The following is a 15,795-nucleotide window of genomic DNA, read 5'->3' on the forward strand; positions in this document are numbered from 1 at the left end:
GAGTCAGAATAGGACAAACCATAAATCCAAAACTAATGAGTCGATTTGTTTCCACAAAACAAATGACCAGTATGGACTAAGATAGAAATCAAGTGAGAAAGGGAAATTGGTGGGGGGATTTTGAAATCTATTATTAAAAGGTTTTAGTTTGGTAATCACAGTAATTACTAGTTAAATTTATAGATATTTGAAACAGAAATAACTTCTAAGTTATGTAATACATAAAAATTTATTCTCTTGGTTAAATCTTAAGACAGTATAACCTCAGTGAATGATAGCTTATACGTACTTTTCCCTGGGGCAGCCTGGTTTAAAAAATTACATTTTGACTATATGAAATTATAATAAAACAAAAATAAGGGCCTTTTTGCCTGGAGAATAAAGTGAGCTGTTCTTTATTGTGCTAATGTATTGTTTTGGCTGCTTATTAAAGGAATATGTAATTTTATTAGGTGAGTGACAGTTGATTATGCCAGTAACATCCGTAATATTTATTTTAATAGTGTTATTGTAATACTAAATTTTGTACTATATTGTAATACTAATCTTTGTTCTATGAAAAATTTTTTTGGCATTGCCTTTTAGTGCCATTATTATTATTGTCATCATCATTAAAATAATGATGGAGAAGTATCTGTTGTTTTTCTTTGTTTCTCTAGTTACTTATTAGACAATTCTAAATGTATTTATTAACTTACTAATCTTAATTTCAACTAAATCTATGTAAATGGTACCAAATTTCGTATGTCAGAAACTCACTAAACTGACATCTTAGATATGTTTGTAAGATGAGCAAAAACAATAAATATGAAATAATGTGTGCTACAATTTGAAAATTACTTCTATTAAAATATGTTGGTGATTTCATCTATAACAATTTCTCATGATCTCTGACTCATTAAATTTGTAAGACTCTTGTTTAAAATACATGATATGGATGGCTTTGTTTTGTGGTGGAAAATTCACAGATGATGCTACAAGAGTGCCTCTTGGAGATGAAGGTGGCTATATCAATGCTAGTTTCATTAAGATACCAGTAGGAAAAGAAGAGTTCGTTTACATTGCCTGCCAAGGACCACTACCTACAACTGTTGGAGACTTCTGGCAGATGATTTGGGAACAAAAATCCACAGTGATAGCTATGATGACTCAAGAAGTAGAAGGAGAAAAAATCAAATGCCAGCGCTATTGGCCCAACATCCTAGGCAAAACAACAATGGTCAGCAACAGACTTCGACTGGCTCTTGTGCGAATGCAGCAGCTGAAGGGTTTTGTGGTGAGGGTGATGACCCTTGAAGATATTCAGGTGAGTGAATTAAATCTTTCCATTTTTCAAGGTGTATTTCCTAGTCGTAATCCAAGCCTGGACTCTTTCCATGATTGCACCAATGTTATTTCTAGATAAAAGACAGTGGTTCCCATGCAATGGAACTAATGCTAGCTATTTTTTCTTTATCGTGTAAGTTTAAATGTGACCTTCTTCATGACTTCTGCCACTTTCCTCCATTATGTGCTGTACTAAAATGAAAATGCAGAACTTTTAATGTGATTATCATCCTTGGTGATAGCACAAAATGGCTCAGAAGTTGCATGCTGGAAACTTGTGTTTTTATGGTCAAACCTCTAAGTAGACTCATTAAAACTATTTTTAAAAATCTGTAAGTAGAAAATATTTCTTCATAAAGGCAACTTAACATATTTAGGAATACATGGATAATTTTAGCATAAACTGTTGTTATTCAGATCACTCATACTGCAGTTACCTAACCACTGAATCAATATAGCTTGAATTAGATAAGTGGCCATATTGCTCAATATAGCTTGAATTGGATAAGTGGCCATACTTCAAGTAAAGCTGCTACTGTTTCCTCACTCTGTGTTCTCTTTCACCTTACTACACCCCTGTGTGCAGTATCCTAGCTAGGTGTAAGTAATGTTTCCAATAGAGATTTAGCTTTCTTAAAGAAACAGTGATTTTACTTTTATAGAAACAAAGCATATCAATTGAATTCTATTGGGATCATGTAGATGTAGCCTGAGAATTTCTTTTATAATTTTTGATTCATGATTTTTTATTGATTTACACTAGCTTACCTATTACTTAGGCTAGCACAGTTGTTCGATATTCTTTAAGTGATTTATCCACTTAATCCACACGTTTATAGAACTCAGCCCCTTTATGGGCCCTGGAGATTTGGCAGTCAACAACACAAAAAAAAATGTCTAACCTCATGGAGGTTGCATTCTGAAGAGGAAATAGTATTGATAGTGCTGTGGAAAAAAATAAAACAGAGAAGGACAATTGGTTGGGGGAGAGTGAGAAATATGTTGTAATTTTCAACAGGGAGTCAGGGAAGGCGTGAGAAAATGGCATTTGGGGAAAATGGGAAGGAGTTGAGTGAGAGTTGGAGGAAATATCCGGGGAGAAATCCATTCCAGTCAGAAGGAGCGAGTACAAAAATCCTGAGACCAAACTGTGTGCACATTGTATTTTAAAAACCGCAGAGAATCATTTGACTTGAGTAAAGTGGCCATGGGGGAAAGAGGAGGAGGTGAGGTCTAAGAGGAAATACAGCCAGATTATGTAGGGTTGCAGTGACTCTGACTTTTATCTGAGGTGCATTTGGAACGGGGTAACCAAAAAAGGTTGTTATCCATATCAAAATGTAATTTGTTTTTGGGGTTTCCAAAAAGTAGTTTTTATCAATATTTAAAATGCGGATCTGGCAACCTTCTTCATAGAAGCCCATGTTTTTCTTAATGGAGTCATTTAGTTTCTTCCACTTTTCCTTTGGGCCGATTCTATAGACAAGCCAAAATTTGAAAGCACAAAATAATGTTAAGAATTAATTATGGCTGGGCGCAGTGGCTCATGCCTATAATCCCAACACTTTGGGAGGCCGAGGTGGGTGAATCACTTGAGGTCAGGAGCTTGAGAGCAGCCTGGCTAACATGACAAAACCCTGTCTCTACTAAAATATAAAAATTAGCTGGGTGTGGCTTTATGCGCCTATAATCCCAGCTACTCTGGAGGCTGAGGCAGGAGAATTGCTTGAACCTGGGAGGCAGAGGTTGTAGAAAGCTGAGATTGTGCCACTGCATTCCAGCCTGGGAGACACAGCAAGACCCCATCTCAAAAAAAAAAAAATTATATGCAAACAATATAATATGTCATGATCCACTTATTCTGTTGTGCAATTTCAGACCAGAGAGGTGCGCCATATTTCTCATCTGAATTTCACTGCCTGGCCAGACCATGATACACCTTCTCAACCAGATGATCTGCTTACTTTTATCTCCTACATGAGGCACATCCACAAATCAGGCCCAATCATCACTCACTGCAGTGCTGGCATTGGACGTTCAGGGACCCTGATTTGCATAGATGTGGTTCTGGGATTAATCAGTCAGGATCTTGATGTGAGTACAAGACACGGGCTGAGTGAGCATTTGGCCAGAAATAATGATGGAGTCTAATTTTTGATAATGTGTTGTGGTCTTGAAATTTTTTTTAACTTATGAATTCATATGACTGCTTTTATTTTCTTATTTTATACAAAATTGTATTTTTGTAAACATTGGTATTCAAAACCGCATAGGCCATGATCAACAAAAAATAATACTTCTATTTTATACTTGTTTTACTGGTTTTTTTTCTTTAACTGTGTGCTCAGAGGCCTTTTATGCAGTATTTCATTTTACCCCTTATAGCCTTTAGGCTTGTATAAGATAGTATTGTTATCACACTTTAAAAATAGAAATATTGAAGCACAAAAGAAAGTATTTTTTGAAATGGAAAAGCTTGTATTTTTGTGTTATTGTTGTCTATGGGTTAAAAAAATGTATATTTTATTATACAAATTAATGCTAAATAGTTTTTCTATAAACAATTACGTTAAAAATTATTATTATGAGTATAATCTTACTTTTGAACTCAGTATAAACCTTACTTAAAATGCTAGAATATTTTACCATAGATAATGTATAATTAAAATCAGTCTCTTAAAGAATTTTAGTTAAAAGCACTTTACACAGTAGCTATAATAATTTAAGTAGGATGAAACCAAATAGTCTTTTTCTCCCTTGTTTCCAACTGCTCAATGTCAGCTAAAGTCAAGAGATCTTTTTTATTTGGAAATCTCTTGATCTGAAGAGCAATGTATAGGAAAAATAATTTACCTTCTTTAATTGTAATATTAGAAATTAGTCACATTTCAGAGGGAAGAGAATTTGTTTTCTTTGGGGGATTTTCAAATAGATTAACATTCCCTAATTCTTAGAAAGATAAAAAATAAGAATACCAAGTGATGACAAAGTCCATTCACCAAGGCATTTTGTCCCAGAGAGTTTCCCTGAGACTACTAGAAGGGAAGGAAGAGTGGGATATAGAATTTTACGTAAGCCACCCACTGTGATCCTTTTGAGATTCAAATTCTGTTACCCTTTTAATCTCACGAACCTGTGGTTTCCTCTGACAGTTTGACATCTCTGATTTGGTGCGCTGCATGAGACTACAAAGACATGGAATGGTTCAGACGGAGGTGAGTCATGGCTGCGTCTCCTAATGAGGATTTTTGTAAAGATTCTAATATTTTTAAAGTTCCTATTAAACCATTTTTCTTTTTTGAGGCTTCCCATGTTAGAGCATAAAACCAAACATTTACTGCAGTGAGAGGCATTTTTTTTAAGTAGGAATACTAATTCAGAAAAAAATTAAGATACTTCCAAGCTTTTTAAAATGTTGACTTTTAACTTAAAAATGCAGTATCTGCGCTGAAGAGATCACAGAGAATGGGATAGCATGCTAGAGACAGACTTTGGGAATGGTACAAAAATTCTGTGTAATTAATGGCATTCCTTCCCTATTTCCAACCTGAAAAAGACATAGAAGGTAACATTCTTGCTACAGAAATTCCCTGAGAGGTAATGGATTCATCGGCATTGCCTGGAACACAGCAAGGCAGGCTGGAGTTGCTTGGCTTAAAGAAGACATTCTGTAGGGAGTGTGAATATGTGGGTCCATTTATCCTCTTTTGATGATTTTCATTTCTCTTACCTGAAAGGAAATCATGAGTTACATCACCCACTGACACAATTGTGTCCTTCGCAGGGAGTGCCTTATTTAGAGTGTCTGTCTTCATCGAAGAGTTCCACAATCCTTTTTGTTCATAATGGGAGAGTGGGGGATGTAGAAGCTGTTTTCAAATATCCATAAATTAACACTTCTCTGCCTCTTGAAAAATATGGAAATTTGTTATCTTCAAAAATTAGCATTTGCCTACTTTCCTTTCATAATCCTTTTTGATTCAAATTGTCTCCTAAATATTAAGCTGATTTACAATCACACTTTTTAGGTAAGGAAAACATTTTGATTGGTATAAGCAGCCCTTTACACCTAGGAAGTTCATTCATTCATTTGTTCATTCAACAGCTATTTATTGAGTGCTTACTATGTATTAGGAACTCTTCTAGGTGTGTGGAGTACATCAGTGAATAAAACAAAGATGCTTGATAGAATAACAAAGGTATTCTAGTGGAATAGTGATAAGGATGGAAACCATAAACATATTAAATATGTAAATTATATAGGATCTCTGAAAGTGATAAGTGCTTTAGAGAAAAGTGAAATAGATAAAGGGAATCATGGCAGATCGGGGTTACGATTTTAAACAGGGTGGTACCATTGACAAAGTAACACTTAAGCAAAGATTTGAAGGTAAAGGAGGGGGTCATGTAGATCTCTGGAGACAAGAGCCTTTCAGGCAGAGGGACCACCTGTGTAGAAGTCCAGTGGTCTTGTGTGTTCAGGTATGATCACAGCCAATGTGGCAGGCAGGACACGGGGGAAGGAAGAGAGAAGAAGGAGATGATGTTAGAAGGTGGGTAACATGGTCCAGGACCTGGGCGTTCCTCTGAGTGAAATGGGAGCCATCACAGGATTGTAGCATGGAGTGGCAGTGAAGTGACTCACATTTTAAAGGACTACTTGCCTGCTGTGTTAGAATGGGGAGGAAGTCTGGGGAGGAAGATGCAGGATTAGAAGCAAGGAGATCATTAGGTGGCAAGCAGCGGTAGCTGAAGTGGTAAGTGTGGACAGAGTGAAAGAAAGAGGACATGATGTGAAGTGGATTTGCTAATGGGTTGTATGCAGTGTCAGAGAAAGAGTCAAGGATAAATGTATGGAAAAGTTAAAATACAGATAAGTGAAAAAGAAACTTAAAAGACCACTTGTATTCCTACTCTCAAAGAGCTGTTAATGTTTTTAGGAGATGTTCTTATATTCTTTGTCCTAAACACATGTGCACACTCCTTCATGCTCAAACATACATACATGCAGTTATTTTAAATGAGATTCAACTGTGGTTGTTTTATTATTTTTCATTTAATATATTGTGAATTTTTTATTTTCAGACACAGTTCCTTGACAAATAACAAAAAAAGTCAGATCTCTGCACCATCAATTTAATAGAAAATAATTTCATCAAAGGAGTTCGTTTTCAAAGAACTTTGATTTTCATGCTTTTGTTCCAAAATATTTAAAGACTTTTTTTTTTTTTTTTTTTTTTAAGATGGAGTCTTACTTTGTCACCCAGGCTACAGTGCAGTCTGTGATCTCAGTTCACTGCAACCTCTGCCTCCCTGATTCTCCTGCCTCAGCCTCCTGAGTAGCTGGGATTACAAGTGCCTGCCACCATGTCCAGCTAACTTTGTATTTTTAGTAGAGATGACATTTCACCATGTTGGCCAGGCTGGTGTTGAACTCCTGACCTCAAGTGATCCATCTGCTTTAGCTTCCCAAAGTGGTGGGATTACAGGCATGAGCCACCATACCTGGCAAGGCAATTATTTTGAATAGCTTCTTAGCTATTAAGTTTTTGACATTTTAAAACATCAACGTGAGCTCAGTAAATCCAGAAGAAATTATATAGGAAGGTTATTTTTCCACTAAGTATAATCAAAGCATAAAAAATATTTTAGTGGCCCACCAATCAGAGACAACTTCAGTTAGCACTCTGGGATACTTCCACTCCCATCCCTCAGGCTTTTTTTCTCTTCTTTTTGTCAATCTGGTTTCTATTTTTTATAATTTTTGTAATACCACACAATTCTGCACCCTGCTTCTTACATTCAACATTCTAACAAAATTTTTTCATATTTTCAGAACTCCTCAAACATTACTTCTGAGAGTGGTATACCTATTTGTATATAATATTTACATTATACATCTAAAGTCTTCTATCTCTCTTTTTTTTTTTTTTTTTTTTGCCATAGGATCAATATATTTTCTGCTATCAAGTCATCCTTTATGTTCTGACACGTCTTCAAGCAGAAGAAGAGCAAAAACAGCGGCCTCAGCTTCTGAAGTGACATGAAAAGAGCCTCTGTCTGGATGCATTTCCATTTCTCTCCTTAACCTCCAACAGACTCCTGCTCTCTATCCAAAATAAAGATCACAGAGCAGCAAGTTCATACAACATGCATATTCTCCTCTGTCTTAGAGGGGTATTCTTCATGACAATAAATAATATTGAAATGCTGTATTTTTACAGCTACTTTAACCTATGATAATTATTTAAAATTTTTAACACTAACAGTGCAGATCATAGGGATGATTAAAGGCAGCATTTGATGATAGCAGACATTGTTACAAAGACATGCTGAGTCTATTTTTAATGTACCAATCTTGTTTATAGCAAAAATGTTTTCCAATATTTTAATAAAGTAGTTATTTTATAGGGGATACTTGAAACCAGTATTTAAGCTTTAAATGACAGTAATATTGGCATAGAAAAAAAGTAGCAAATGTTTACTGTATCACTTTCTAATGTTTACTATATAGAATTTCCTGTAATATATTTATATACTTTTTCATGAAAATGGAGTTATCAGTTACCTGTTGTTACTGCATCATCTGTTTGTAATGCATTATCTCACTTTGTAAATTAAAACACACCTTAAAACATGAACAAGCCAAAACTGTGTGCAGACGAATTATACATTTTCAATGTGTTATTTTTCAACAACACCTAGGCTCCTGGGAAGACAAGGACCTCTAGACACCACTTCCCGTCTCCCTAGTTGGCCCCAGTCTTAACAGCCACAGAGAGTAGAGGTGTTGTCAGAAATCCTGACAGATCTTCACTAAGTACTGATGTGGGGGTCATGTATTGGTTTAAGAGTAGCTCAGAAATTCAGTCTTTCTTTCTTCTACTTCTTTGTGAATGGTGCCCACTTACTGAGCCCAGCTGATATATAAATCAGAATATTTTCAAGTCCTAGCCACAGTACTTAACTGACCAAGGGGTAATCAAAGAAAACAGTATCATACTACCTGAGGGTTTATATTTGGTTCTGCCAAACAGGAAAAAAAGAGATTGATTTCAAAGCTGCTTTAACTTAGTAGTTCTCTGGTTCTCGGTACTAAATTCCTTTCACTAAATTCTAACAGTATTTCTCCATTCAGCCGTGACGGTGTAACCGAGTGGAAGTTCTGGACTGTGAGTTGTCTGTTCTTGGCATGTTGAACAAAGAATTGAACAAAATGCTCAGACAAAGCAATGGAAGATGAAAGCATAGATTTTTTGAAGTGAAAGTACACTCCACAAAGTGGAAGTGGGCTTGAGCAAGCAAGTAGCTCAAGAGCCCTGATTATAATGTTCCTGGGGTTTTTATTGAATTACAAGAGCGTGGTAACACCCCTAAGTACCCTTTAGAGGCCTCTGATAGGTTATACCCTACACAAATAAAGACGTTGGCCTAGGACCAGTCAGAGGCAGGATTCTGCCCAGAACCAATCAGAGGCATCCTGCCTGTGATGTATAAGCAAATGAAGGTTTCAGAATGGAACAATTACAGACATACCCATTGGTGACATAGGGGAGGGGAGGTTCAGAGAGGGGTGGGCATTTGGCCCCTAATTACTTGATCCTGGAAGGGTGGGGTTTTCCTTTTAGTCTAATTCCAAGAAGGCCTTGGGCTTTCTGTCTCTAGATCCTGTTCTCCTGCCTCAACACCATTCCAAGACCCAGAAAATTGCTTGGCTCATCCTCATAAGACTACATCAGTTCTGAGCTAGTTGACTTGAATTTCTAATCTTTTTTTTTTTTTCACCAGTCTCTGTAGAGACTGTCAAAAATTGCCAGTGCTGACTGTGTAGCAAGTCGTCATAGCGGGATATTGGGAAAAGTTTTCAATTAGCTATAATCGTGCCTCAGATAAACCTCATTGACTATGATACTGTCACTGTGCAAAGCTGAATTTCTAATCTTAAGTGCAGCAATTTGCTGGGACCTATTCCTGAGAATCTGGGGCTATTTGAAGGCAGAAGACAGTATCAATAAATATATAAAGCTCCACAGTAAATATATAAAGCTCTGCCAGATAACAGGTTTGGGTCCTACCTCAGAATTGGCTCTGAATATGGCAAGAGAGGCTTTACCACCACCATGCCCACTTCAATCAGAGTTTTATAGATTGGGTCGTAACTGACGATTTCATTTGAAAAAGAGGTTTGTATTGCTTTAAATGGCATTTGGAAGTCTCTGTTCTGAGTGAGTTGGAACATGAGGCCTGTTTTCCTGTCTTTGGCATATGAAACTAGGCCAGCAGAGCGCTAGGGGCTAGTACAGCTGGAGGTGATTAGCTCCCATCTGAAGTCAACATAGATGGGAGAGGGTGGAGCTGGAGGATGCTTTTTCTGGAACAAATGTCACTAGGAAATGGAAACTGGGAAGAAAATGCAGGTTTAGCTTTACGACCTGTGAATAGAAACTTTATTATGGTAAATATGTTACTGCCCTCAGCTGGGATCTGGCTCTACCAGCATGGAAGGGTAAGAGCCTTTTGCTAGGACCACTCTGGTTAGAAAGCAAGGTGAGGCCACAGAGCTGGGGTGGCACGTGGAAACACTCATATCAAATTAATGAATAAGTACAATTCAGCTCTTAACACACCTTGTATTAGCCAAGTGCTAGAAAATATAAACCCCAAATATGGAATGGACTGTGTATTTCTAGTTTAACAGTTCTGGACAAGTGAACAGCCCAGCAATGTAGATCTATGGCTCAATTTTTAGGAAGCCCAGGCTGATGAAAGTTCTGTAATCAACACATAGATTTCCAGGTTGAGAATCGCCACCATTCCCCACAAAGGATTGCCTGTGGAGAGATTTTATGAGCTGGGCCAGGTTTACATGCAAAACACATTGCTGTTACTCATTCTATGAACTGGCCAAATGATGGCCACTGACAACTCTAGGCTATGGAAGGGGAGGCACAAATTGTAGGAGATTATATTTACAAAACTGAGCTAAAGTTATATATTCTAAAAGATTGAGTATCCTTAGTATAGTCCTGAGCACTGCAGAATTAGAAACAATTTTATTTCAAAATCAAAACTTTGGTACATGTCATTAGTAGAGATAATTCTGAATTATCATGGTAAACAGGAAATAAATGGCTGTTGAAAAAAGATCAGATTCTTTTACATCTGTGGTCCCAGATAGCCTGCCAGATTTTTTGGTTTATAAAAAACTAGTTAATCTATATGTAATGTGATAAATCCAATACATTTTTTAAAAACAGCTTATTACAACAATCTTCCAGATGTAAATACCTTGATGATAGAATGTCTTACCATTTTACATAATTCAGAAATATAATAAATCAGAAATTCATAGTTCAGAAATATTGTTATGGTAGAGATAAACGCAACAAATTACGGGCTGATCTGCATAATATTTTTAAGCCAATCAAGCTTTACTTTATCAATTTGAGATTGTATTTGACTGCAAGTAACCAAAACCAACCAAACAGCCTTACAAGTTGTAAATCAAAAAGTATATGAGACAGGTCTCAATCAATTTAAAAGTTTATTTTGCCAAGGTTAAGGACATGCTTGGAAGAAATTACACGGAATCACAGAAACAGTCTGTGGTCTATGCCTTTCTCCAAAGATGAGTTTGAGGGCTTCAATATTTAAAGGAGAAAAGTGAGCTGGAGGGGAAAGAGGAGGGATATGGTTACATTACTGAACTCACATGTTGCAAAAGAAAAGGAGCAGGTAGGGAAATAGTTATGTATTTATCTTGCACTCAGTACATAAGATAAGATAGAGTAACTACCTGTGGAGATATTTAACCTTTATCTGTAGCTATCTGCTTAGGAACAAAAGAAAAGGCAGTTTCTTGCATGGCTCAGCTTTCAGCTTCATTGTTTTCCTTTCAGCATACTGAATTGGGATTCCAAGTTTTTTGGGGTTTTTTTCTTTCACAAATTCTAAAGGGCTTAAGAGTTTATTTTCTTTCATTAAGAAACCAAGCTCAGAAGAAGGCATTTGCTCAGAAGTAGGCAGTTAATTCTATAGCTCAAGAATGTCAACAGCTCTCTAATTATCCTTGGCCTTTCCTTTATGGCCTGGAAGTGGCTGCCACAGCTCCAGCTATTATATCCACATTCCAGAAAAGAAACAGGAATTGACAGGGAGAAAGGGTCAGTGAGTGCCTAGGGCAAGAAAACGAAATTTCCCAGCAGACAAGGGCAGACTTCTGCTTCTGTCTTATTAGCAAAAACTGTCCCATGCCCATCTCTAGCTTCAAGAAAGTTATTTTTAGCTAGTTACATTGCTGTCCTGAACAAAATCTTGGTTCTGTTCATAAGGACAAAAACAGCAATTGATACAGGGTAGCAGTAAGCAGTGTGTGCCTTTCCAGTTCTGCCTCAGTTTCTACCATCCTTACAAGGTAGCGAACACTATGTCAATCTTTCAAGATCTTCTTACAAATTTAGAAGTATCTGAATGTGTAACTATTGAAGAGATTCACGGATAGGAAGTATTTAAAAGTCATCTTCAGTTTTTACAGGTTTAGAGACAGTTTTATTTATTCAACCAAAATATAACTATACTCCAAAGGTCGTGCTAAGCAAACCTTCAGGACACTGATAAACCATGCTGCTGATTTATCAGCTTACAAGGAAGCTGTAGGTGGGTCTAGCAGAATGAAGAAGGCTGGACATTCAGAGGGGGCTCCTCCTGCTGGGTAAAGTACAGACCAAGGCCAATGGGAAGGTTACCAAGAGACTTTTTTTTTTTTTTTTTTTTTTTTTTGAGACAGAGTTTCGCTCTTGTTACCCAGGCTGGAGTGCAATGGCACGATCTCGGCTCACCGCAACCTCCGCCTCCTGGGTTCAAGCAATTCTCCTGCCTTAGCCTCCCGAGTAGCTGGGACTACAGGCATGTGCTACCATGCCCAGCTAATTTTTGTATTTTTAGTAGAGACGGGGTTTCACCATGTTGACCAGGATGGTCTCGATCTCTTGGCCTCGTGATCCACCCGCCTCGGCCTCCCAAAGTGCTAGGATTATAGGCGTGAGCCACCGCGCCCGGCAACCAAGAGACTTACATATGATTCATTGACTGGGTTGGGCTGAGTGATTCTCTACACAAGGGATATTTCTGATAACACAAGAAAAAGAAGGGGATGTAACATGTATTGATCACTTATGCATCAGACCAGGTGTTTTCACCTTCCCTCCTTTTCAGGGTGTTCAGGATTGAATGTGTTATCAACCATTTTAAGAGAGGAATCTGAAGCCCAGGGGGATTGTCACTTGCCCAAAGTTCCCCAGATAACTGATAAAGGTTCAATTTCAGCTCCGACTGATTTCAACCCACAGCTCTAGAGGCATCCTAGCTATTAAAGTGGAATGCAGGCCAGGCGCCATGGCTCACGTCTGTAACCCCAGCACTTTGGGAAGCTGAGACAGATGGATCACCTGAGGTCAGGAGTTCAAGACCAGCCTGGCCAACATGGCGAAACCCCATCTCTACTGAAAAAAAAACACAAAAATTAGCCAGGCGTGGTGGTGGGCACCTGTAATCCCAGCTACTCAGGAAGCTGAGGCTGGAAAATTGCTTGAACCCGGGAGGCGGAGGTTGCAGTGAGCCAAGATGGAATCATTGCACTCCAGCCTGGGCAACAAGAACAAAACTCTATCTAAAAAAAAAAAAAAAAAAAAAAGTGGAATGCAGGTAGCCCTGATGCAGCCTGTGTTCTCTCCACTGCACTCTGCTGCCCCGACCATCCAGCTGCCTCTTTCCTCTTAGACATGGACTCATTCTGCTTGACATGATTTCTCTGGCCCCACTTCTGAGCTTCATATAGGTCCCAGCTTTTAATAACTCACGATTATTTAGATCAATTAGAATGCAATTTATTCAAGTAAGACTTTTTTCCAGTTATATTTTTGTTCTAAAGATAACACGTGGCCTGCTGAACGAACAGCTTCACTATTTCAAGTTCTCAGTAACATGTTTACAGACCATCTACGCAGATGGCCATCTTCTGACAAGAGTACTTTCAAACACTTACATTGATATGTGTTGTTTCTGTCTTAAAGGATGGCCTTTGATAGACCTGTCCCTCATCCTTGGAACATCCTGACTGTTGTAAATACTGACCATGTTGTTAATGCTTTCAGAACAGCATTGAATTTTACCATTTTGTGCTAGGTGTCTATGTGGAGAAATAATTTAGACATTTATTTTTTGTGGATTCTTTAAAACTCATGGAGGCCAGATGTGGTGGCTCATGCCTATAATCTCAGCACTTTGGGAGACCAAGGCAGGCAAATCACCTGAGGTCAGGAGTTCAAGACCAGCCCTGGCCAATATGGTGACACCCCATCTCTACTAAAAATACAAAAATTAGCGGGGCATGGTGGCAGGTGCCCATAAGTTTCAGCTGCTGGGGAGGCTGAGGCAGGAGAAGAATCACTTGGACCTGGGAGGCAGAGGTTGCAGTGAGCTGAGATCGCGCCACTGTATTCCAGCCTGAATGACAGAGCAAGACTCCATCTCAAAAACAAAAATGAACAAACGAACAAAAACTCATAATAATATTCATTTTAGAACTGGGGATCTGTGTTACTTGCAACTCTCTTAACTGTGTTCATTGCAGTGATCTATTTCCCTGCTAGACTATAAACTCCGTGAGGGCAGGAGCTCTTTCTGCCTCATTACTATTTATGTCCCATGTGTCTGAACATAGAACAGACTAGCTTCTCATTACATAAACATTTGCCACATGGATAAAAGGGAATCTCAAAATAGTAAAGCAACAGTTGAAAATTAACAATCGAGTCATAAATCTGCACAGTTCTTTTCCATATAAAATGTGCCGTGGCTCTAAGACCTAATGGGGCTCCTTTTGTACTACCACAAAGGCTTTCTGAATTAGTGGGAAAATACAATAATCATTGTCATCGCATTAACCCACAAGTTATTGGGAATACTTACAAAATAAAATTATAAACATTAAATCACAAAACACTTTCTCACACATTTCAAAACTTACAGATAAGAATAGACACAAAATGGAACCAAGCAGATTCCCAACAAAAACACATTATGTAGGAAGTTATGTAATAAAGGTAGCATTTTAAATCAGTAGATAAAAGAATAATGATTCAATATATGATGTTTAGATAATTAACTACAAAAAAATTACGCTATACAGAACAATAAATTCAAAATGGAATAAATACGTATGTATTCACTCCACCAAAGTATTAGAAAAACACATGGGAAAATATTTTTAATAATGTCTAGTAGAGGACAGATTTTACCTACTGCCAGGCACCATTTATTGCATGGGAAGACAAGAAGTACACACAGCAGCTAGTAAATATGTTACATAAGCCCCCAAAAAGAGCTCCCTGAAAAGGGGCCAAATACATTCTCAAAAAAAGATTCTATAACAATTCACAATTCACACAAATATATAAATATGCTAACATTGGCAGAGATCAGAGCCAAAAAAATATTCTTAATAAGATTAATAAGCTGAATATGTTAAAAAAATAAAACTCTGTACCACAAAAGACATTAGAGAATAACAAAAGATAAAAGAGTAGATAGAATGTCAACAACACATAGGACACATTGTCACTGTCATTATGGGTCAAAACCTGTACATCAAAAAGGAAAAGATACAATAGAAAAGCAGGCAAAGGACCTAAGTAGGCAAGTGACTGTGAAAAATGCTTTAGTTCACTCAATTTTTAAATAAAATTTTAAATGAGATGTTTTGACAAATCAAAATTGATCATTCATTTGACTGATGAGGCTGTGGGAAACCAGGCCCTCTCAGGCACTGCTGTACAACATTGCCAGAGAGCAATCTGTCCCGCATTTCAGTGAGCGATCGGCTTGTAAATTCAAGTCATAAGAAGTAAGCCTACAGAACTACTTGCACCTAAGGGCAAGAGTGTTTGTAGTAGCACTGTAATACTGTTCAGCTGAAAGCTATTCAAGTGTCCATGAATAAGAGTGATTAAATAAATTACAGTCCTTCCCTGCAATGGAATACTTCTATGTAGCTACTATTCTAAAGAATGAGGTAGGTCAACACAGACTGACACTCAAAGATGTTCCATAATATGTCATCAAGTGACTTACAAAACAATATATGGAATGATCTCAATTTTTTAAAATAAAATGATATAGTATACATACACAGCTTAGAAGGATATGCATGGGCCTCTTTTTTTTTTTTTTTTTTTTTGAGTCAGAGTTTCACTTTGTCACCCAGGCTGAAGTGCAGTGGTGTGATCTCAGCTCACTGCAACCTCTGTTTCCTGGGTTTAAGTGATTCTCCTGCCACAGCCTCCCAAGTAGCTGGGATTACAGGTGTACACCACCATGCCTGGCTAATTTTTGTATTTTTAGTAGAGATGGGGTTTCACCATGTTGGCCAGGCTTGTCTTGAACTCCTGACCTCAGGTGATCTGCCCACCT

The 15,795-nt window shown here is 37.6% G+C and overlaps 1 protein-coding gene and 1 non-coding gene across 8 annotated transcripts in view; one reads left to right on the forward strand and one right to left on the reverse strand.

Annotated features, from left to right (window-relative positions):
• Positions 1-7,977, forward strand: part of PTPN13 (protein tyrosine phosphatase non-receptor type 13) — a 163,592-nt gene extending 155,615 nt beyond the window's left edge. For all 7 annotated transcript variants that reach the window (XM_064368927.1, XM_064368936.1, XM_064368945.1 and 4 more), the window contains 4 exons: positions 969-1,306; positions 3,205-3,420; positions 4,479-4,541; positions 7,273-7,977. In XM_064368927.1, coding sequence (XP_064224997.1) covers positions 969-1,306; positions 3,205-3,420; positions 4,479-4,541; positions 7,273-7,368 — 713 coding nt within the window. In that variant the 3' untranslated portion in view covers positions 7,369-7,977. The remainder of the gene's footprint in view (positions 1-968; positions 1,307-3,204; positions 3,421-4,478; positions 4,542-7,272) is intronic.
• Positions 7,978-9,114: 1,137 nt separating this feature from the next.
• Positions 9,115-9,255, reverse strand: LOC135272240 (U4 spliceosomal RNA). Its single transcript, XR_010340323.1, has one exon. It is a non-coding gene; the product is annotated as a U4 spliceosomal RNA (small nuclear RNA).
• Positions 9,256-15,795: the final 6,540 nt, after the last annotated feature.

The sequence above is a fragment of the Aotus nancymaae genome, unplaced genomic scaffold (assembly GCF_030222135.1).
Source record: "Aotus nancymaae isolate 86718 unplaced genomic scaffold, 86718_ANA_hifiasm-v0.15.2.pri h1tg000006l, whole genome shotgun sequence".
Taxonomy (NCBI): domain Eukaryota; kingdom Metazoa; phylum Chordata; class Mammalia; order Primates; family Aotidae; genus Aotus; species Aotus nancymaae.